We start from the raw sequence: 22,666 nt of genomic DNA, 5'->3' as shown, positions 1-22,666 counted from the left end.
ATATAAAATGATCATCGACAGTCACAATACATAATATTTTAATACATATGTATTAATGTAATATTTGTATTGATGTTAATTAATTGGTTTGCACATCAGCCTCAATGTCCAGGACAGTGTCAAGTATCAGAGCCTCATCTAAACTTATAGATAAACAATAAAATACTTTCATGCTAGAAAAAATCAGTTAATGAAGTCAACTATGAATGACTTCATTCAGTTTCTAATCAAGTTTTCTTTCGCTTTAGAAAAACAGAAAGCTGATCTGACATCAGTATCAGGGATGTGTGATATAAGACCAGATCACCCTCTAGTGTCAGACAAGACACACAACAACATGAACTACAGGGTCATAACAGGGTTATCAAAACTCTCCTTTTATTGTGCGAGTACACAAACAGTAACCACACAAAACCAAGTGCCTTACGTGAAACATTAACCTCAGTTGAGTTTATCAAAGTACTTCAGTTTCCCTGCAGGGTCTGGAATAATCTGTGTGAAAAGACAAAAGATATAAAAACACTGTAACTGATCACGCATGTGTAAAATATCATCAAACACAGACATTTAACACTAGGGGTGTTAGGGATAACACGATAAGAAGCGACAATATTCTTGTTTCGAAGAATAAAATACATTTTGTGCGCTTATATTTAAAGAGCCAGTCAGGTCCAGTATCGAAAAATGACCTTTATTGCATTGTGTCATGTAGCTGTCCATTAAAGTAAATGATGCGCAAAGTTGTTAACCCAAAAAGTGCACAATAAATAAACTATTGGCTACTAAAGTAGGGACTCGACTCTGCATTTACAAGTCGTCTCATTTTCAAATCTCCGCCCTTTTGTCAGTCTACGATCTATAAAGGCAATACTTTGCATAATCTCCGCCTACAGTCTTGCACACAAGAAATGAAAACCGTGACCTGTCCACAGACATCATGTCAAGAAGACACTGTGTTTTCAGCTGTAAAGGCAAGTTTGTGTTGTTTTCACTACCAAAATATGAAGATGTGAAGAATCAGTGATTAAAATTATTTTATCAAGTATATGGTATTTGCTAAACGTTTGGCAATGAAAGATGGTTCAGTACCCTTTATTTGGACCAACATGAGTCTCCTAACCACAACCTGTAAGTATGATTATAACATTATGTGTTTATTTTCTCCAGTGTGTTCTGAACGTTAAGTTTACTATACTGCAAGTCATGCTAATAGGGACGGGAGGGACGGTATAAAAATTTCATATCATGATTATATTGACCAAAGTTATCACGGTTATCAATATGATCATGGTTTTGTTTGAACAAGTTTTATTTTTGAAAATCACAATTTAATATTTCATTGTCCCTGAAATTATTTCTGTGGTAATAAAAATAAATAAATCTCTGTAATAAGTTTACAATACATTATCCCTTAAATGCCTTCTTGTGCAAAAAACTATGTTGCATGTGTGCGCCTGTGTCAAACTGATTCTGGCTGGACGGGATTTACAGCGAGTTTTTAAATCACCGTTGTAATGATAAATACATTTTAAACGATAATACTAACTATCAGGTGTTGCAGGTAAACTACTGTTTACAGTTTAGCTGTGGCCTGGTTAGCTTACATGAGTGTAAAAATGTTAGTGTCTGTCTTCATTTTTATTACTTGGATTAATGACAAATGAGGTATATTGATGTCAGTTTTCAAACGCTAATGTTTTCTCAGTAAGTCACGTTAGCACTCGGTCAATGCAATCTGCACTATTATTGGACTGTGCGTAGACCGTGTAGGTTGACCAATCAGAGCAGAGTAGGCTACCGAAAGGTGGGGTTTAGGCAGACTGAATCTTCGAACGGCTTTGCATGAATCGTTTGGGGTAATACTACATTTATATTTTGAGATGACAGTGTTTTTTGACCTTGCATGCATTTAAGGGTTGTGCACACCAAAACTTTTGTACGCGGCTTTTTATAATGGCAGCTGTTTTTTTAGCCGAGCGCTTTTTAACTGTGATACTTGAGCTGTGAGCCAGTTGGTTGTTGTAATACTTTTCCCGCCCTTCCTTCACTGTGATTGGACGTCCGTGTGAGAACTGACGTTGACGAGCAGAGTTTTTCACCAAAAGCTGAATCTCTTTCAACTCTCTACGCTCTGCGCGGAAAAAATGCCGAGCACTGGCTTATTTGAAAAATGCAGAGTTTCCATTGGAATCAATTGAAAACATGGGCTGGCCGCGGGCGTAAAAGCTTTGGTGTGCACGCCCCCTTAAAACAGTTGTTGGGAACTCCTTAACAATATTAGATAGCTTAGAATTTGGACCTGACTTTAATAAATTCAAAACTGTAGATTATTTTGAATTTTGCACTTTTTCTTTGAGGAACTTACCGTATCACTGCCAGGCTTCCAGCCAGCTGGACACACTAACACCAGAAATACAAGAATTAGTCAAGCAAATCAGATAATGTCGGTGAATTTTGGATCAATTACGTCTCTCTGTCAGATGTAAATGTCACACTTCTCCGTGTTTATCCGTGTATTGGAAGGCCTGCACCAGTCTGAGTGTTTCATCAACAGAGCGACCCACTGGCAGGTCATTCATGGTGATCTGTCGAAGAACGCCTTTATCATCAATGATGAACAGACCTCTGAAACACACCAGAAGAAACAGAAACATGTCCATGTTACTAAACAGACATCTATCCATGCTTGTCAAACATTTCAATCTTCCAGGGAGGCAGGAATGTGAAACTTGTCAAAACGTATGTAGCCGGTCATGTGTGTGGCTCGTTATGGCAAAATACGTACCTGCTGCAGACACGTCAAATGGGTTTATAAAAAGAGACGCTTACGTTTGCCAGATACTCGCTTAAACTCATGTGTAATCAGAGTTTAGTGTTAAGCGAGTGTCTTGCGAGTATCGCATCTCTTTTAACATAAACCTTTTTGACGCGTCTGCAGCAGGCATGTATTCTGACATGATGCACATATGTTCACATGACGCGACGAACACATATCTCCTCGGAAGAGAAGTCACGTCAACCCATTGATTAAAACAGTGAAATCAAATCCATAAAATGACTTAAAAAAGAAAGAGGCTTTATCTTCCTTTGGATCTGCGCATGGTTCCAGTACCTGAGTGTGTGTCCTTGGTCCTCAAGAAAGACACCATAGTCCTTTGATATCTGGTGTGTGAGGTCAGAAAGAAGGGGGATTTTCATTGGTCCAAGACCTCCTTGTTTTCTAGGTGTGTTGATCCTAAAACACACGTACGAGTCAGTCAATGTTTAATGCTCATTTGGTGTAGGGTGTGATGACCCAAAACCTGTAAACTACTACCAGATAAAACAATGCAAAAATATAATCCAGGTGAGCTCTTACCAGGCCAGGTGGGTAAACTGGGAATCCACCGAGCAGGCCACTACTTCAGCGTTAATGGCCTGAAACTCATGCACGCGGTCACTGAAGGCGATAATCTCAGTCGGGCACACGAATGTGCTGTGGATTAAAATAATACAAAAACAAATATAAGCCCCTGACTCAGACATTGTATGCAACATCATATCGCGTTTGCAACCCATTTTACATCCCAGACAGCAGATGACTCTGGGCCAGATTCACACCGGATATGTGCCAAGTCAGCAGCTCCGGTACGTATCCGGTGCATATCCGGCACGGAGTCTTCTGCTGTCTGGTATCCAAATGTGATATACAATAATACAGTGGACATTTCATAGTGAAACATAGCCAAACATAAATCTGATTCTGTCTTTTGCAAAAGCTTGATCACTTTACAAAAGGTGACTGGGTCAGTTTGTGCTCGATGTTGACTTTAACCCAGACAGGTGCTTGATGTATTCATTCTTTCAAATTCAAAGGTTGGTGTGGTCAACTCACAAATCCAGAGGATAGAAGAAGAACACCAGGTATTTTCCTTTGTAATCCGACAGTTTCAGCTCTTTAAATTCTCCATTGATGACAGCTGTTCCCTCCCAGTGTGGTGCTGGTTTCGAGACTGGAAAAAAATCAGAATGTCATTATAAGTCCAGAATTCATTTATGCTTCCAGTTTGAGAATTTGCATGAATGCAAAAGGCTCGTGTCTCTTTAAAAGATTAATCAAAATCCATCAATCAAGTATGCAGGTTTTAATTACAATGACGTGTCCTTAGAAGCTGAGCAGTTTTAAACTAAACACAGAAGCCATTGACAGTGCGAGCTTGAAATAAACCAAATATTCATTCTGACAAATGAAAAGCTCACAAATAACTACTATAAACATTGCTAATGCGATTTTTATTAGCTTGCTGCTAACTTAAATCATCGCATAAACTGACGTACAAGCAGATGCAACATTTAATGCAACCGAAGAAGTTATTTCTCTCACAAAATTAGCGTGTACAGCAACAATTACACATGAATTTCAGATAAACTCCATTATATTCTTAAAATAAAGGCTAATGCTAACAAGATGATGCTTGTAGATCCTGACAGCTGTTTGTGCAAAACAATGCATTGTCACCAACAATAAAACACATTTAAAACAACTGAAAAGAATAATCATTTAAATGCACTTTTCATGCATAAATGAGTAAAGTGACACACTTTTGGCTTTGCTCAGGTGTAGTGAATGATCAGAGACAGGTACGCGGAAAGCTTCTCCGGGATACACGTGTCCACCAGCATAATTATAACACTCCTGTTCCTTCTTTCCATTCACACCCTCACAGACCACCGACCCGAAGAGTAAAAACAGGCTGAACAGGGCACAGACACACTCACTGCGACTGACATCCATTGCTGAATCTTACTGCAGTCAAGCCAGCCGCCACTCCGAAAAAGACGGTCAAACTAGCCCCCCGTTTTTTTTTCTGTGTGCACATAAATTAGACATTACGGTAAACGCATGAGAGGAATGATTTCAAAATAAAAGTTTCTCACTTAATCTGTTGATATTTCTGTTGCATTCTGTGTCTGTTTTAAGTCGTTGCTAGGGTATTATGGGTGGTTGCTAGGCTGTTTCTCTTGCATTCTGTGTGGTTGCTAGGGATCTATAAGTGGTTGCTAGGCTGTTTCTGTTGCATTCTGTTTGGTTGCTAGGCTGTTTCTGTTGCATTATGTGTCTGTTTTAAGTCATTGCTAGGGTATTATGGGTGGTTGCTAGGCTGTTTCTCTTGCATTCTGTGTGGTTGCTAGGGTTCTATAAGTGGTTGCTAGGCTGTTTCTGTTGCATTTTGTTTGGTTGCTAGGCTGTTTCTGTTGCATTCTGTTTGGTCGCTAGGCTGTTTCTGTTGCATTCTGTGTCTGTTTTAAGTCGTTGCTAGGGTATTATGGGTGGTTGCTAGGCTGTTTCTCTTGCATTCTGTGTGGTTGCTAGGGTTCTATAAGTGGTTGATAGGCTGTTTCTGTTGCATTCTGTTTGGTTGCTAGGCTGTTTCTGTTGCATTATGTGTCTGTTTTAAGTCATTGCTAGGGTATTATGGGTGGTTGCTAGGCTGTTTCTCTTGCATTCTGTGTGGTTGCTAGGGTTCTATAAGTGGTTGCTAGGCTGTTTCTGTTGCATTCTGTTTGGTTGCTAGGCTGTTTCTGTTGCATTCTGTTTGATTGCTAGGCTGTTTCTGTTGCATTCTGTGTCTGTTTTAAGTCGTTGCTAGGGTATTATGGGTGGTTGCTAGGCTGTTTCTCTTGCATTCTGTGTGGTTGCTAGGGTTCTATAAGTGGTTGCTAGGCTGTTTCTGTTGCATTCTGTGTCTGTTTAAGTCATTGCTAGGGTATTATGGGGGGTTGCTAGGCGGTCTCTCTTGCATTCTGTGTGGTTGCTAGGCTGTTGCTAAGGTTCTTTAAGTTGTTGCTAGGGTATTATGGGTGGTTGCTAGGTTGCTTCTCTTGCATTCTGTGTGGTTGCTAGGCTGTTACTAGGGTTTTATGCGTGGTTGCTAGGTTGTTTTTGTTGCATTCTGGTTGCTTGCTATGCTATTGCTAGGGCTTTTTAAGTGGTTGCTAGGGTATAGCTTTGGTTTTCTATGTGATTGCTAGACTGTTGCTAGGGTATATGGGTTGTTGCTAGTCTGTTTCTGTTGCATTCTGTGTCTGTTTAAATCGTTGCTAGGGTATTATTGGTGGCTGGTAGGCTGTTTCTATTGCATTCTGTGTCTGTTAAAAGTCATTGCTAGGGTACTATGGGTGGTTGCTAGGCTGTTTCTGTTGCATTTTGCGTGGCTGCTAGGCTGTTTCTATTGCATTCTGTGTCTGTTTTAATTCCTTGCTGGGGTATAATGGGTGGTTGCTAGGCTATTTCTGTTGCATTTTGTGTCTGTTTAAGTCGTTGCTAGGGTATTATGGGTGGTTGCTATGATGTTTCTATTGCATTCTGTGTCTGTTTTGAATCATTGCTAGGGTATTTCTATTGCATTCTGTGTCTGTTTTAATTCATTGCTAGGGTATTATGGGTGGTTGCTAGGCTATTTCTGTTGCATTTTGTGTCTGTTTAAGTCGTTGCTAGGGTATTATGGGTGGTTGCTATGATGTTTCTATTGCATTCTGTGTCTGTTTTAAATCATTGCTAGGCTGTTTCTATTGCATTCTGTGTCTGTTTTAATTCATTGCTAGGGTATTATGGGTGGTTGCTAGGCTGTTTCTATTGCATTCTGTGTCTGTTTTAAATCATTGCTAGGCTGTTTCTATTGCATTCTGTGTCTGTTTTAATTCATTGCTAGGGTATTGTGGGTGGTTGCTAGGCTGTTTCTATTGCATTCTGTGTCAATTTAAAGTCATTGCTAGGGTATTATAGGTGGTTGCTAGGCTATTTCTATTGCATTGTGTGTGGCTGCTAGGCTGTTACTAAGGTTTTTTAAATGGTAGCTAGGGTATAGCTTTGGTTTTCTCTGTGATTGCTAGACTGTTGCTAGGCTATATGGGTGGTTGCTAGGCTGTTGTTCTGGCTTCCTTTCTGGTTGCTAGGGAATTATGGCGGTTGCTAGGCTGTTGTTCTGGGGTTCTGTGTGGTTGCTAGGTTGTTGTTGTGGAATTCTGGTTGGTTGCTATGCTATTGCTTTTGTTTTCTGGGTGATTGCTAGACTGTTGATAGGGTTTTATTGGTTATTGCTAGGCTGTTGTTGAGATATCATGGTGGATTACTATGAAGTTGCTAGCATATTAAGGGTGGTTGTTAGGCTGTTGCTGTGACATTCTATGTGATTGCTGGGCTGTTGCTAGGCTAGGGTATTTAAATTGGTTGCTAGGATATTGTTATGTTTTCTTGGTGATTGCGACGTTGAGGCTGTGGCTTTCTAAATGATTGATAGGCCTTTGCTAGGGTATTTTAGGTGGTTTATAAAATTGCTAGGCTGTTCAGGGTAGTTAACACAGAACTGTTATGCGTATAATAGGGAGTCAGTGAGTGAATGATAGGTAGTTGCTACAGCATTATGGGTGGCTTTTAGTGTTACTAGTTGCTGGGTTGTTCAGGGGATTGACAGAGCATTGTTATATAGTTGATAGGGTATTTAAATAAGAAGGCTCTAAAATATCAAACACATGCTGTATTTTTATATATTTAGTTAGATGTTAAAGTTAAACTACCTGTTTCCAAAGAATCATTCCATCTCTGAATGATGGTACAACATCTCAGGTTGTCACCCCTGCAGTATCATCACAGTCTGATATGCTGTTTTTAAATTATAATGTAAAATGTGATATACACTCTGTACTTTCTATACATTCGCTTACCTGTTTACACAGAATCATTCCACTTCTGAATGATAGTACACCATCTTAGTTTGTAACCCCTGCAGTATCATCATAGTCTGATATTCTGTTTTTAAAATAGAGAGTTTGAAATGTCCTGTAAACTCTGTATTTTCTATACATTCAGTTAGATGTTAAAGGGAAACTACCTGTTTGCGCAGAATAGTTTCACCTCAGAGTGACAGTATCCCACCTCAATGTGTCACACACACAATATAAAGTCAATCTGATATGGAGTTTGTAAAATACAGCTCTCCAAAACAACCTACATACACGTTTATTTCTATAAAATCAAATAGATGCTTAAAGGAAACTACCTGTTTGCACAGAATACTTTCACTTCAGAGTGACAGCATACCACCTCAAGGTGTCACTCACACCGTATCAGGCCAATCTGATATGGAGTTTGTAAAATACAGCTCTCCAAAATAACCTAAATACATGTTTATTTCTATAAGATCAAATACATGTTTAAAGGAATCTACCTGATTGCACAGAATGATTTTACCTCAGAGTGACAGTATACCACCTCAATGTGTCACTCACACTGTATCAGGCCAATCTGATATGGAGTTTGTAAAATACAGCTCTCCAAAATAGCATTAATACTCAATTATTTCTATAAAATCAAATAGATGGTTAAAGAAAACTACCTGTTTGCACAAAACAATTTCACTTCAGAGTAACAGTATACCACCTCAAGGTGTCACTCACACCGTATCAGGCCAGTCTGATATGGAATTTGTAAAATACAGCTCTCCAAAATATCATAAATACTTGATTGTTTCTATAAGATCAAATAGTTTTTTAATTTAAGATCAAATAGGTGCTTAAAGGAAACTACCTGTTTGCACAGAATGATTTTACCTCAGAGTGACGGTATACCACCTCAAGGTGTCACTCACACAATATCAAGTCAATCTGATATGGCGTTTGTAAAATACAGCTCTCCAAAATAACCTAAATACATGTTTATTTCTATAAGATCAAATAGGTGCTTAAAGAAAACTACCTGTTTGCACAGAATGATTTTACCTCAGAGTGACAGTATACCACCTCAATGTGTCACTCACACTGTATCAGGCCAATCTGATATGGAGTTTGTAAAATACAGCTCTCCAAAATAACCTACATACACGTTTATTTCTATAAAATCAAATAGATGCTTAAAGGAAACTACCTGTTTGCACAGAATACTTTCACTTCAGAGTGACAGTATCCTACCTCAAGGTGTCACTCACAACATATCAGGCCAATCTGATATGAAGTTTGTAAATTACAGCTCTCCAAAATAGCATTAATACTCAATTATTTCTATAAAATCAAATAGATGGTTAAAGGAAACTACCTGTTTGCACAAAATAATTTCACTTCAGAGTAACAGTATACCACCTCAAGGTGTCACTCACACCGTATCAGGCCAGTCTGATATGGAATTTGTAAAATACAGCTCTCCAAAATATCATAAATACTTGATTGTTTCTATAAGATCAAATAGTTTTTTAATTTAAGATCAAATAGGTGCTTAAAGGAAACTACCTGTTTGCACAGAATACTTTCACTTCAGAGTGACAGTATACAACCTCAAGGTGTCACTCACAACATATTAGGCCAATCTGATATGGAGTTTGTAAAATACAGCTCTCCAAAATAACCTAAATACATGTTTATTTCTATAAGATCAAATACATGTTTAAAGGAATCTACCTGTTTGCACAGAATGATTTTACCTCAGAGTGACAGTATACCACCTCAATGTGTCACTCACACTGTATCAGGCCAATCTGATATGGAGTTTGTAAAATACAGCTCTCCAAAATAACCTAAATACATGTTTATTTCTATAAGATCAAATAGGTGCTTAAAGGAAACTACCTGTTTGCACAGAATAATTTTACCTCAGAGTGACAGTATACAACCTCAAGGTGTCACTCACAACATATCAGGCCAATCTGATATGGAGTTTGTAAATTACAGCTCTCCAAAATAGCATTAATACTCAATTATTTCTATAAAATCAAATAGATGGTTAAAGAAAACTACCTGTTTGCACAAAATAATTTCACTTCAGAGTAACAGTATACCACCTCAAGGTGTCACTCACACCGTATCAGGCCAGTCTGATATGGAATTTGTAAAATACAGCTCTCCAAAATATCATAAATACTTGATTGTTTCTATAAGATCAAATAGTTTTTTAATTTAAGATCAAATAGGTGCTTAAAGGAAACTACCTGTTTGCACAGAATGATTTTACCTCAGAGTGACGGTATACCACCTCAAGGTGTCACTCACACAATATCAAGTCAATCTGATATGGCGTTTGTAAAATACAGCTCTCCAAAATAACCTAAATACATGTTTATTTCTATAAGATCAAATACATGTTTAAAGGAATCTACCTGTTTGCACAGAGTGATTTTGCCTCGGAGTGGCAGTGTACCACCTCGGTGTGTCGCTCAGGCCGTATCGGGCCAATCTGGTGTGGAGTTTGTGAAGTGCAGCTCTCCAAAATAACCTAAATACATGTTTATTTCTATAAGATCAAATAGGTGCTTAAAGGAAACTACCTGTTTGCACAGAATAATTTTACCTCAGAGTGACAGTATACAACCTCAAGGTGTCACTCACAACATATCAGGCCAATCTGATATGGAGTTTGTAAATTACAGCTCTCCAAAATAGCATTAATACTCAATTATTTCTATAAAATCAAATAGATGGTTAAAGAAAACTACCTGTTTGCACAAAATAATTTCACTTCAGAGTAACAGTATACCACCTCAAGGTGTCACTCACACCGTATCAGGCCATTCTGATATGGAATTTGTAAAATACAGCTCTCCAAAATATCATAAATACTTGATTGTTTCTATAAGATCAAATAGTTTTTTATTTAAGATCAAATAGGTGCTTAAAGGAAACTATCTTTTTGCACAAAATAATTTCACTTCAGAGTAACAGTATACCACCTCAACGTGTCACTCACACTGTATGAGGCCAATCTGATATGGAGTTTGTAAAATACAGCTCTCCAAAATATCATAAATACTTGATTGTTTCTATGAAATCAAATAGTTTTTTTATTTAAGATCAAATAGGTGCTTAAAGGAAACTACCTGTTTGCACACAATGATTTTACCTCAGAGTGACAGTATACAACCTCAAGGTGTCACTCACAATATATCAGGCCAATCTGATATGGAGTTTGTGAATTAAAGCTCTCCAACATAGCATAAATATTGAATTATTTCTATAAAATCAAATAGATGGTTAAAGGAAACTACCTATTTGCACAAAATAGTTTCACTTCAGAGTGACAGTATATTACCTCAAGGTGTCACTCACACAAAATCAGGACAATCTGATATGGAGTTTGTAAAATACAGCTCTCCAAAATAACCTAAATACATGTTTATTTTTATAAGATCAATTAGGTGCTTAAAGGAAACTACCTGTTTGCACAGAATGATTTTACCTCAGAGTAACAGTATACCACCTCAATGTGTCACTCACACTGTATCAGGCCAATCTGATATGGAGTTTGTAAAATATAGCTCTCCAAAATAACCTAAAAACACGTTTATTTTTATAAGATCAAATACCTGTCTAAAGGAAACTACCTGTTTGCACGGAATAATTTCACGTCAGATTGACAGTATACCACCTCAAGGTGTCACTCACACAATATCAAGTCAATCTGATATTGACTTTGTAAAATACAGCTCTCCAAATTATCATAAATACTTGATTGTTTCTATAAGATCAAATAGATGCTTAAAGGAAACTACCTGTTTGCACAGAATGATTTTACCTCAGTGTGACAGAATACCACCTCAATGTGTCACTCACATTGTATCAGGCCAATCTGATATGGAGTTTGTAAAATACAGCTCTCCAAAATAACCTAAATACACGTTTATTTTTATAAGATCAAATTCCTGTTTAAAGGAAACTACCTGTTTGCACAAATTAATTTCACTTCAGAGTGACAGTGTATCATCTGAAGGTGTCACTTACACAAAATCAGGCCAATCTGATGTGGAGTTTGTAAAATACAGCTCCCAAAAATAAGCTAAATACATGTTTATTTCTATATGATCAAATAGATTTTTAAAGGAAACTACCTGTTTGCACAGAATAATTTCACTTCAGAATGACAGTATACCACCTCAAGGTGTCACTCACATAATATCAAGTCAATCTGATGCAGAGTTTGTAAAATACAATGTGTATTTTAATTCCTTTGAAGAGCTGTATTTTACAAACTCCATATCAGATTGTCCTGATATGTTGTAAGTGATACCCTGAGATGGGATACTGTCCCTCTTAAGTGAAATTATTCTGTGCAAACAGGTAGTTTCCTTTAAGCATCTATTTGATCTTATAGAAATAATTGAGTATTATGCTATTTTGGAGAGCTGTAATTTACAAACTCCATATCAGATTGGCCTGATATGTTGTGAGTGACACCTTGAAGTGGTATACTGTCACTCTGAAGTGAAATCATTCTGCGCAAACAGGTAGTTTCCTTTTAAGGGACACGCTCAGATTTTTGGAATTTAGCTTATTCACGGTATCCCCCAGAGTTAGATAAGTCCATACATACCTTTCTTATCTCCATGCGTGCTGTAACTGTATCTGACGCAGCCCCCGCTAGCTTAGCTTATCACAAAGACTAGAAGTGAATAGCTTCAGCTAGCATACTGCTCCCAATAAGTGTCGCCTTATGAGAATATAGTTCCCAGTATGTTTACTGTTAAAAGATGGCTGAAGATGGCTGTGTCACATATGACCTTGTTTTTTGTACACTGTGTGTCTATACAAATCACAACACATAAATAGCAAAATGTTCACGTTATTTTGTCACTTATTGGGGAGCAGTATGCTAGCTGAAGCCATTCACTTCCAGTCTTTGTGCTAAGCTAAGCTAGCGGGGACTGTGTCAGACAGAGTTACAGCATGCAAAGAGATAAGAAAGGTATGTATGGACTTATCTAACTCTGGGGGATACGATGAATAAGCTAAATTCCCAAAATCTGGGCCTGTTCCTTTGAGCATCTATTTAATTTTATAGAAATAATTGAATATTTATGCTATTTTGGAGAGCTGTAATTTACAAACTCCATATCAGATTGGCCTGATATGTTGTGAGTGACACCTTGAGGTGGTATACTGTCACTCTGAGGTAAAATCATTCTGTGCAAACAGGTAGTTTCCTTTAAGCATCTATTTGATCTTATAGAAATAATTGAGTATTTATGCTGTTTTAGAGAGCTGTAATTTACAAACTCCATATCAGATTGGCCTTATATGTTGTGAGTGACACCTTCAGATGATATACCGTCACTCTGAAGTGAAATTATTATGTGCAAACAGGTAGTTTCCTTTTAAACAGGTATTTGATCTTATAAAAATAAATGTGTATTTAGGTTATTTTGGAGAGCTGTATTTTACAAACTCCATATCAGATTGGCCTGATACAATGTGAGTGACACATTGAGGTGGTATACTGTCACTCTGAGGTAAAATCATTCTGTGCAAACAGGTAGTTTTCTTTAAACATCTATTTGATTTTATAGAAATAAACATGTATTTAGGTTATTTTGGAGAGCTGTATTTTACAAACTCCATATCAGATTGGCCTGAAACAATGTGAGTGACACATTGAGGTGGTATACTGTCACTCTGTGGTAAAATCATTCTGTGCAAACAGGTAGTTTCTTTTAAGCGCCTATTTGATCTTATAGAAATAAACATGTATTTAGGTTATTTTGGAGAGCTAAATTCTACGAACTCCATATCAAATTGGCCTGTTATGGTGTAAGCGACACCCTCAGATCGTACACTGTCACTCTGAGGTAAAATCATTCTGTGCAAACAGGTAGTTTCCTTTAAGCACCTATTTGATCTTATAGAAATAAACTGTATTTAGGTTATTTTGGAGAGCTGTATTTTACAAACTCCAGATCAGATTGACCTAATATTGTGTGAGTGACACATTGAAGTGGTATACTGTCACTTTGAGGTAAAATCATTCTCTGCAAACAAGTAGTTTCCTTTAAACACCTGTTTGATCTTATAGAAATAAACATGTATTTATGATATTTTGGAGAGCTGTATTTTACAAACTCCATATCAGATTGGCCTGACACGGTGTGAGTGACACATTGAGGTGGTATACTGTCACTCTGAGGTGAAATTATTCTGCGCAAACAGGTAGTTTCCTTTGCACATTTGTTTGATCTTATAGAAATAAACATGTATTTGATCTTATAGAAATAAATATGTATTTAGGTTATTTTGGAGAGCTGTATTTTACAAACTCCATATCAGATTGGCCTGATATGTTGTGAGTGACACCTTGAGGTGGTATACTGTCAATCTGAAGTGAAATTATTTTGTGCAAACAGGTAGTTTTCTTTAAACATCTATTTGATCTTATTGAAATAATTGAGTATTCATGCTATTTTGGCGAGCTATATTTTACAAACTCCATATCAGATTGGCCTGATACGGTGTGAGTGACACCCTCAGATGGTATACTGTCACTTTGAGGTGAAATTATTCTGCGCAAACAGGTAGTTTCGTTTAAACACCTGTTTGATCTTATAGAAATAAACATGTATTTATGATATTTTGGAGAGCTGTATTTTACAAACTCCATATCAGATTGGCCTGATACGGTGTGAGTGACACATTGAGGTGGTGTACTGTCACTCTGAGGTGAAATTATTCTGCGCAAACAGGTAGTTTCCTTTAAACACCTGTTTGATCTTATAGAAATAAACATGTATTTAGGTTATTTTGGAGAGCTGTATTTTACAAACTCCATATCAGATTGGCCTGATATGTTGTGAGTGACACCTTGAGGTGGTATACTGTCAATCTGAAGTGAAATTATTTTGTGCAAACAGGTAGTTTTCTTTAAACATCTATTTGATCTTATTGAAATAATTGAGTATTCATGCTATTTTGGCGAGCTATATTTTACAAACTCCATATCAGATTGGCCTGATACGGTGTAAGTGACACCCTCAGATGGTATACTGTCAATCTGAAGTGAAATTATTTTGTGGAAACAAGTAGTTTCCTTTAAACACCTAGTTGATCTTATAGAAACAGTCAAGTATTTATGATATTTTGGAGAGCTGTATTTTACTAACTCCATATCAGATTGACTTGATATTGTGTGAGTGACACATTGAGGTGGTATACTGTCACTCTGAAGTGAAATTATTCTGTGCAAACAGGTAGTTTCCTTTAAACATCTATTTGATTTTATAGAAATAAACATGTATGTAGGTTATTTTGGAGAGCTGTATTTTACAAACTCCATATCAGATTGGCCTGATATGATGTTAGTGATACATTGAGGTGGTGTACTGTCACTCTGAGGTAAAATCATTCTGTGCAAACAGGTAGTTTCCTTTAAGCATCTTTTTGATCTCATACAAATAAACATGTATTTAGGTTATTTTGTAGAGCTTTATTTTACAAACCCCATATCAGATTGGCCTGATACGGTGTGAATGACACATTGAGGTGGTTTACTGTCACTCTGAGGTGAAATTATTCTGCGCAAACAGGTAGTTTCCTTTGCACATTTGTTTGATCTTATAGAAATAAACATGTATTTGATCATATAGAAATAAATATATATTTAGGTTATTTTGGAGAGCTGTATTTTACAAACTCCATATCAGATTGGCCTGATATGTTGTAATTGACACCCTCAGATGGTATACTGCTTCTCTGAGGTAAAATAATTCTGTGCAAACAGGTAGTTTCCTTTAAACAGGTATTTGATCTTATAAAAATAAACGTGTATTTAGGTTATTTTGGAGAGCTGTATTTTACAAACTCCATATCAGATTGGCCTGATACAATGTGAGTGACACATTGAGGTGGTGTACTGTCACTTTGAGGTAAAATCATTCTCTGCAAACAAGTAGTTTCCTTTAAACACCTGTTTGATCTCATAGAAATAAACATGTATTTAGGTTATTTTGGAGAGCTGTATTTTACAAACCCCATATCAGATTGACTTGATATTGTGTGAGTGACACATTGAGGTGGTATACTGTCACTCTGAAGTGAAATTATTCTGTGCAAACAGGCAGTCTCCCTCAAACATCCACTTGATTTTATAGAAATAAACATGCATCTAGGTTATTTTGGAGAGCTGTATTTTACAAACCCCATATCAGATTGGCCTGATATGGTGTGAGTCACACATTGAGGTGGTGTACTGTCACTTTGAGGTAAAATCATTCTGTGCAAACAGGTACTTTCCTTTAAATACCTATTTGATCTAATAGAAACAATCAAGTATTTATGATTTTTTGGAGAGCTGTATTTTACAAACTCCATATCAGATTGACTTGATATTGTGTGAGTGACACATTGAGGTGGTATACTGTCACTCTGAAGTGAAATTATTCTGTGCAAACAGGTAGTTTCCTTTAAACATCTATTTGATTTTATAGAAATAAACATGTATGTAGGTTATTTTGGAGAGCTGTATTTTACAAACTCCATATCAGATTGGCCTGATATGATGTGAGTGATACATTGAGGTGGTGTACTGTCACTCTGAGGTAAAATCATTCTGTGGCAACAGGTAGTTTCCTTTAAGCATCTTTTTGATCTCATAGAAATAAACATGTATTTAGGTTATTTTGTAGAGCTTTATTTTACAAACCCCATATCAGATTGGCCTGATACGGTGTGAGTGACACATTGAGGTGGTATACTGTCACTCTGAGGTGAAATTATTCTGCGCAAACAGGTAGTTTCCTTTGCACATTTGTTTGATCTTATAGAAATAAACATGTATTTGATCTTATAGAAATAAATATATATTTAGGTTATTTTGGAGAGCTGTATTTTACAAACTCCATATCAGATTGGCCTGATATGTTGTGAGTGACACCCTCAGATGGTATACTGCTACTCTGAGGTAAAATCATTCTGTGCAAACAGGTAGTTTCCTTTAAACAGGTATTTGATCTTATAAAAATAAACGTGTATTTAGGTTATTTTGGAGAGCTTTATTTTACAAACTCCATATCAGATTGGCCTGATACAATGTGAGTGACACATTGAGGTGGTGTACTGTCACTTTGAGGTAAAATCATTCTCTGCAAACAAGTAGTTTCCTTTAAACACCTGTTTGATCTCATAGAAATAAACATGTATTTAGGTTATTTTGGAGAGCTGTATTTTACAAACCCCATATCAGATTGGCCTGATATGGTGTGAGTGACACATTGAGGTGGTGTACTGTCACTTTGAGGTAAAATCATTCTGTGCAAACAGGTATTTTCCTTTAAATACCTATTTGATCTAATAGAAACAATGAAGTATTTATGATATTTTGGAGAGCTGTATTTTACAAACTCCATATCAGATTGACTTGATATTGTGTGAGTGACACCTTGAGGTGGTAAACTGTCAATCTGAGGTGAAATTATTCTGTGCAAACAGGTAGTTTCCTTTAAGCACCTATTTGATCTTATAGAAATAAACATGTATTTAGGTTATTTTGGAGAGCTGTATTTTACAAACTCCATATCAGATTGCCCTGATATGGTGTAAGTGACACCCTCAGATGGTATACTGTCACTCTGAGGTAAAATTATTCTGTGCAAACAGGTAGTTTCCTTTAAGCACCTATTTGATCTTATAGAAATAAACATGTATTCAGGTTATTTTGGAGAGCTGTATTTTACGAACTATATCAGATTGGCCTGATACGGTGTGAGTGACACATTGAGGTGGTATACTGTCACTCTGATGTGAAATTATTCTGCGCAAACAGGTAGTTTCCTTTGCACATGTGTTTGATCTTATAGAAATAAACATGTATTTGATCATATAGAAATAAATAATTATTTAGGTTATTTTTGGAGAGCTGTATTGTATAAACTCCATATCAGATTGACTTGATATTGTGTGAGTGACACATTGAGGTGGGATACTGTCACTCTGAGGTGAAATTATTCTGCGCAAACAGGTAGTTTCCCTTTAACATCTAACTGAATGTATAGAAAATACAGAGTCTACAGGACATTTTCAAACTCTCTATTTTAAAAACAGCATATCAGACTATGATGATACTGCAGGGGTCACAAACTAAGATGGTGTACTATCATTCAGAAGTGGAATGATTCTGTGTAAACAGGTAAGAAGTACAGAGTGTATATGACATTTTAGAGCATTATAATTTAACCCTTGTGTGGTGTTCGGGTCTGTGGGACCCGTTTTTAATTTTTACTAAAAGAAAAATTATGCAATTAATTGTTGTTTCAACCTCAGATTCATTGGCCTTGGCTCATTTTCTATAAAGAACATGAAAATAAACAAATTTATAATGACTGTACACTGTACACCCCCCTACACATTTATATTACATATGTGGTGTTTGGGTCCACTGGACCCAGGGGTAATAAGAGAGTGAAAATTGAATGTGCTATGTAACTTCACTTTGTTTTTCTCCTATCTGGGACTCCTTTGAGTGCATGAGTGTGTTTGTATATATGTCTGTACATATGTGATGGATGCATGTCAGAGTTTTGGCCTTCGGCACTTGCTGTAACAGCGCAAGTATACAACATGTTATATGTCAAGCATGAACACTTGTCTGCCCCAAAAACTTTACCTTTTGTCTAACAGGAACCATTCTACACTTTACCATTATATTCCTTACAAAAAATAACCATGATTGTATTATAGTAAAAGTGTAGTAATCATGGTAAATTGGTGTATTGATTACCATTTGTAAAACCATGAGTTTACCACAAAACCTTTGGTGTGTGTGTGTGTGTATGAGTGTGTGAGAAAGAGTGAGAAATAGAGAGTAAAATTTCATATCCAAGCATTTTCATCATTTTAGGTTGTAGCCAAAAGCAACACATTGTACTGCAGTGTGTGTGGACATAAGATGGACAGGAAGACACAGTATACGTCTATAAAATGCAAGAAATGCATATGCAACACAGCTACACAGTAAAAATCTGTTTCTTATGTGTTGTGTTGGCTGGCATGAACAAATTATGTGTTCAGTATGGATAATGTGTTATGATACCGCATCTTTTCAGATAAGGCTTGTGCTGTGTAGACAGACACAAATCTGTACAATTTCAAACTAAGTTAAAATAATTAAATATCAAAGTGATGAAAAACTTATTTGAGATGAAAAAGTGATGAAAATACTTATTTTTGATAAACATCTGGGGGAGAATAGAAATTTCTTCTCTTATTTCATATTATCACAAAAACGAATGGCACTTTAATCTATAAATAGTCCTCTACCAGTGGTAAATGACAAATATTAACCATCAATTCTGTCTATATTACTTGCAATAAGGCTAAAGTAATCATCTGTACACAGTTATACATAAATTTGTATGAATGCATTTGTTTAAGATACGAAAAATACAGTGGGTCCTCTAGACCCACAAACATTGTCTAAGTAACAGAAATATGAACACCACGAGGGTTAAAAACAGCATAGCAGACTGTGCTGATACTGCATGAGTGAAAACATGAGAGGGTGGAATGATTCTGTGGAAACAGGTAGTTTTCTTTTAATATCTAACTGAATGTGTAGAAAATACAGAGTGTATAGGACATCTTAGAGGTCTCTATTTTAAAAACAGCATATCAGACTGTGATGATACTGCATGAGTGACAACCTGAGATGGTGTACCATCATTCAGAGATGGAATGATTCTTTGGAAACAGGTAGTTTCACTTTAACATCTAACTAAATATATAAAAAATACAGCATGTGTTTGATATTTTAGAGCCTTCTTATTTAAATACCCTATCAACTATATAACAATGCTCTGGGAATCCCCTGAACAACCCAGCAACTAGTAACACTAAAAGCCACCCATTATGCTGTAGCAACTACCTATCATTCACTCACTGACTCCCTATTATACACATAACAGTTCTGTGTTAACTACCCTGAACAGCCTAGCAATTTTATAAACCACCTAAAATACCCTAGCAAAGGCCTATCAATCATTTAGAAAACTACAGCCTCAATGTCGCAATCACCAAGAAAACATAACAATATCCTAGCAACCAATTTAAATACCGTAGCCTAGCAACAGCCCAGCAATCACATAGAATATAACAGCAACAGCCACCCTTACAGCAACAACCACCCTTAATATGCTAGCAACTTCATAGTAATCCACCATAATATCTCAACAACAGCCTAGCAATAACCAATAAAACCCTATCAACAGTCTAGCAATCACCCAGAAAACAAGAGCAATAGCATAGCAACCAACTAGAACCCCAGAACAACAGCCTAGCAACCACACAGAACCCCAGAGCAACAGCCTAGCAACCGCCATAATTCCCTAGCAACCACAAAGAACGCCAGAACAACAGCCTAGCAACCACCCATATAGCCTAGCAACAGTCTAGCAATCGCAGAGAAAACCAAAGCTATACCCTAGCTACCATTTAAAAAAACCTTAATAACAGCCTAGCAACCATACATAATGCAATAGAAATAGCCTAGCAAACAACCACAATACCCTAGCAATGATTTAAAACAGACACAGAATGCAATAGAAACAGCATAGCAACCACCCACAATACCCTAGCAACGACTTAGAATGCAATAGAAATAGCCTAGAAACCACCCACAATACCCTAGCAATGATTTAAAACAGACACAGAATGCAACAGAAACATCATAGCAACCACGCAAAATGCAACAGAAACAGCCTAGCAACCAAACAGAATGCAGCAGAAACAGCCTAGCAACCACTTATAGAACCCTAGCAACCACACAGAATGCAAGAGAAACAGCCTAGCAACCACCCATAATACCCTAGCAACGACTTAAAACAGACACAGAATGCAACAGAAACAGCCTAGCAACCAAACAGAATGCAACAGAAACAGCCTAGCAACCACTTATAGAACCCTAGCAACCAAACAGAATGCAACAGAAACAGCCTAACAACCACTTATAGAACCCTAGCAACCACACATAATGCAACAGAAATAGCCTAGCAACCGCCCATAATACCCTAGCAATGAATTAAAATAGACCCAGAATGCAATAGAAACAGCCTAGCAACCACGCAAAATGCAACAGAAACAGCCTAGCAACCACCCATAATACCCTAGCAATGACTTCTAACAGACACAGAATGCAAGATAAACAGCCTAGCAGCCACCCATATACCCTAGCAACAGCCTAGCAATCACATAGAAAACCAAAGCTATACCCTAGCAACCACTTAAAAGCCCTAGCAATAGCATAGCAAGCACCCAGAACGCAACAAAAACAACCTAGCAACCACGCATAAAACCCTTGTAACAGCCTAGCAACCACACAGAATGCAAGAGAAACAGCCTAGCAACCACCTATAATACCCTAGCAACGACTTAAAACAGACACAGAATGCAACAGAAACAGCCTAGCAACCAAACAGAATGCAACAGAAACAGCCTAGCAACCACTTATAGAACCCTAGCAACCACTTATAGAACCCTAGCAACCACACAGAATGCAAAAGAAACAGCCTAGCAACCACCCATAATACCCTAGCAACGACTTAAAACAGACACAGAATGCAACAGAAACAGCCTAGCAACCAAACAGAATGCAACAGAAACAGCCTAGCAACCACTTATAGAACCCTAGCAACCACTTATAGAACCCTAGCAACCACACAGAATGCAAAAGAAACAGCCTAGCAACCACCCATAATACCCTAGCAACTACTTAGACACATAATGCAACAGAAATAGCCTAGCAACCGCCCATAATACCCTAGCAATGAATTAAAACAGACCCAGAATGCAATAGAAACAGCCTAGCAACCACCCATAATACCCTAGCAATGACTTCTAACAGACACAGAATGCAAGATAAACAGCCTAGCAGCCACCCATATACCCTAGCAACAGCCTAGCAATCACATAGAAAATCAAAGCTATACCCTAGCAACCACTTAAAAGCCCTAGCAATAGCATAGCAAGCACCCAGAACGCAACAAAAACAACCTAGCAACCAAGCATAAAACCCTTGTAACAGCCTAGCAACCACACAGAATGCAAGAGAAACAACCTAGCAACCACCCATAATACCCTAGCAATGACTTAAAACAGACACAATGCAACAGAAACAGCCTAGCAACCAAACAGAATGCAACAGAAACAGCCTAGCAACCACTTATAGAACCCTAGCAACCACACAGAATGCAAGAGAAACAGCCTAGCAACCACCCATAATACCCTAGCAATGACTTAAAACAGACACATAATGCAACAGAAACAGCCTAGCAACCAAACAGAATGCAACAGAAACAGCCTAGCAACCACTTATAGATCCCTAGCAACCACACAGAATGCAAGAGAAACAGCCTAGCAACCACCCATAATACCCTAGCAACGACTTAAAACAGACACAGAATGCAACAGAAATATCAACAGATTAAGTGAGAAACTTTTATTTTGAAATCATTCCTCTCATGCGTATACCGTAATGTCTAATTTATGTGCACACAGAAAAAAAAAACGGGGGGCTAGTTTGACCGTCTTTTTCGGAGTGGCGGCTGGCTTGACTGCAGTTGAATCTTGTAGGAAGCACGTCTCTATCGCGTTATATTATTATGAACTGCGCATGCGCGGCGTCGATCTATATAATAAACTGATCTACTGCAGCTGTACCGAGAAAGCCAAAATAACATCTATCTGTATGATATAAAGATCTTACATTTTACAGTTTCCGCGCGCCTTTCTTCGTTAACTCATATTTTACTATTTTAATTTTATTTATTCATTTTTATACAACCAGAATCTGTGTTGATCTAATCATTTTAGAATGTTACAAGAATTAATTTCTTTGTCTTTGTTTACCTGAGCCTTTATTATGTGCTGACGTAATTTTTTCTGATTAAAAGTT

General features: G+C 37.2%; 1 protein-coding gene across 2 annotated transcripts; it reads right to left on the bottom strand.

The window, feature by feature from the left end:
* Positions 1 to 361: 361 nt before the first annotated feature.
* Positions 362 to 22,462, bottom strand: prdx4 (peroxiredoxin 4). Of its 2 annotated transcripts, XM_073861088.1 has the most exons (8): positions 22,341 to 22,462; positions 4,582 to 4,785; positions 3,875 to 3,992; positions 3,359 to 3,475; positions 3,113 to 3,235; positions 2,497 to 2,625; positions 2,366 to 2,402; positions 362 to 492 (listed from the first exon to the last, which is right to left on the bottom strand). In XM_073861088.1, the coding sequence occupies exons 2-8, from the start codon at positions 4,772 to 4,774 to the stop codon at positions 442 to 444; spliced, it is 768 nt and encodes a 255-aa protein (XP_073717189.1). In that variant the 5' UTR covers positions 4,775 to 4,785; positions 22,341 to 22,462; the 3' UTR covers positions 362 to 441. The 2 variants fall into 2 exon arrangements, with proteins under 2 accessions (XP_073717189.1, XP_055054124.2); XM_055198149.2 differs by lacking the exons at positions 362 to 492; positions 2,366 to 2,402 and having other exon boundaries at positions 2,490 to 2,625; positions 22,341 to 22,461.
* Between the last annotated feature and the right edge of the window lie 204 nt (positions 22,463 to 22,666).

This window comes from Misgurnus anguillicaudatus, chromosome 22, assembly GCF_027580225.2.
Source record: "Misgurnus anguillicaudatus chromosome 22, ASM2758022v2, whole genome shotgun sequence".
Classification (NCBI taxonomy): Eukaryota; Metazoa; Chordata; class Actinopteri; order Cypriniformes; family Cobitidae; genus Misgurnus; species Misgurnus anguillicaudatus.
Note: the sequence above shows the minus strand (reverse complement) of the source record. Positions and strands in the feature narration are given on the sequence as shown.

What these genes read in the sequence shown, in the direction of transcription:
- prdx4 (XM_073861088.1), bottom strand. Translation starts at nt 4,774, where the DNA reads ATGGATGTCAGTCGCAGTGAGTGTGTCTGTGCCCTGTTCAGCCTGTTT. An exon ending in ACACCTGAGCAAAGCCAAAA is followed by an intron (nt 3,993 to 4,581) that starts GTGTGTCACTTT and finishes ATTTTTTTCCAG; the next exon opens with TCTCGAAACCAGCACCACAC. An exon ending in TACACGGATAAACACGGAGA is followed by an intron (nt 2,403 to 2,496) that starts AGTGTGACATTT and finishes ATTTCTGGTGTT; the next exon opens with AGTGTGTCCAGCTGGCTGGA.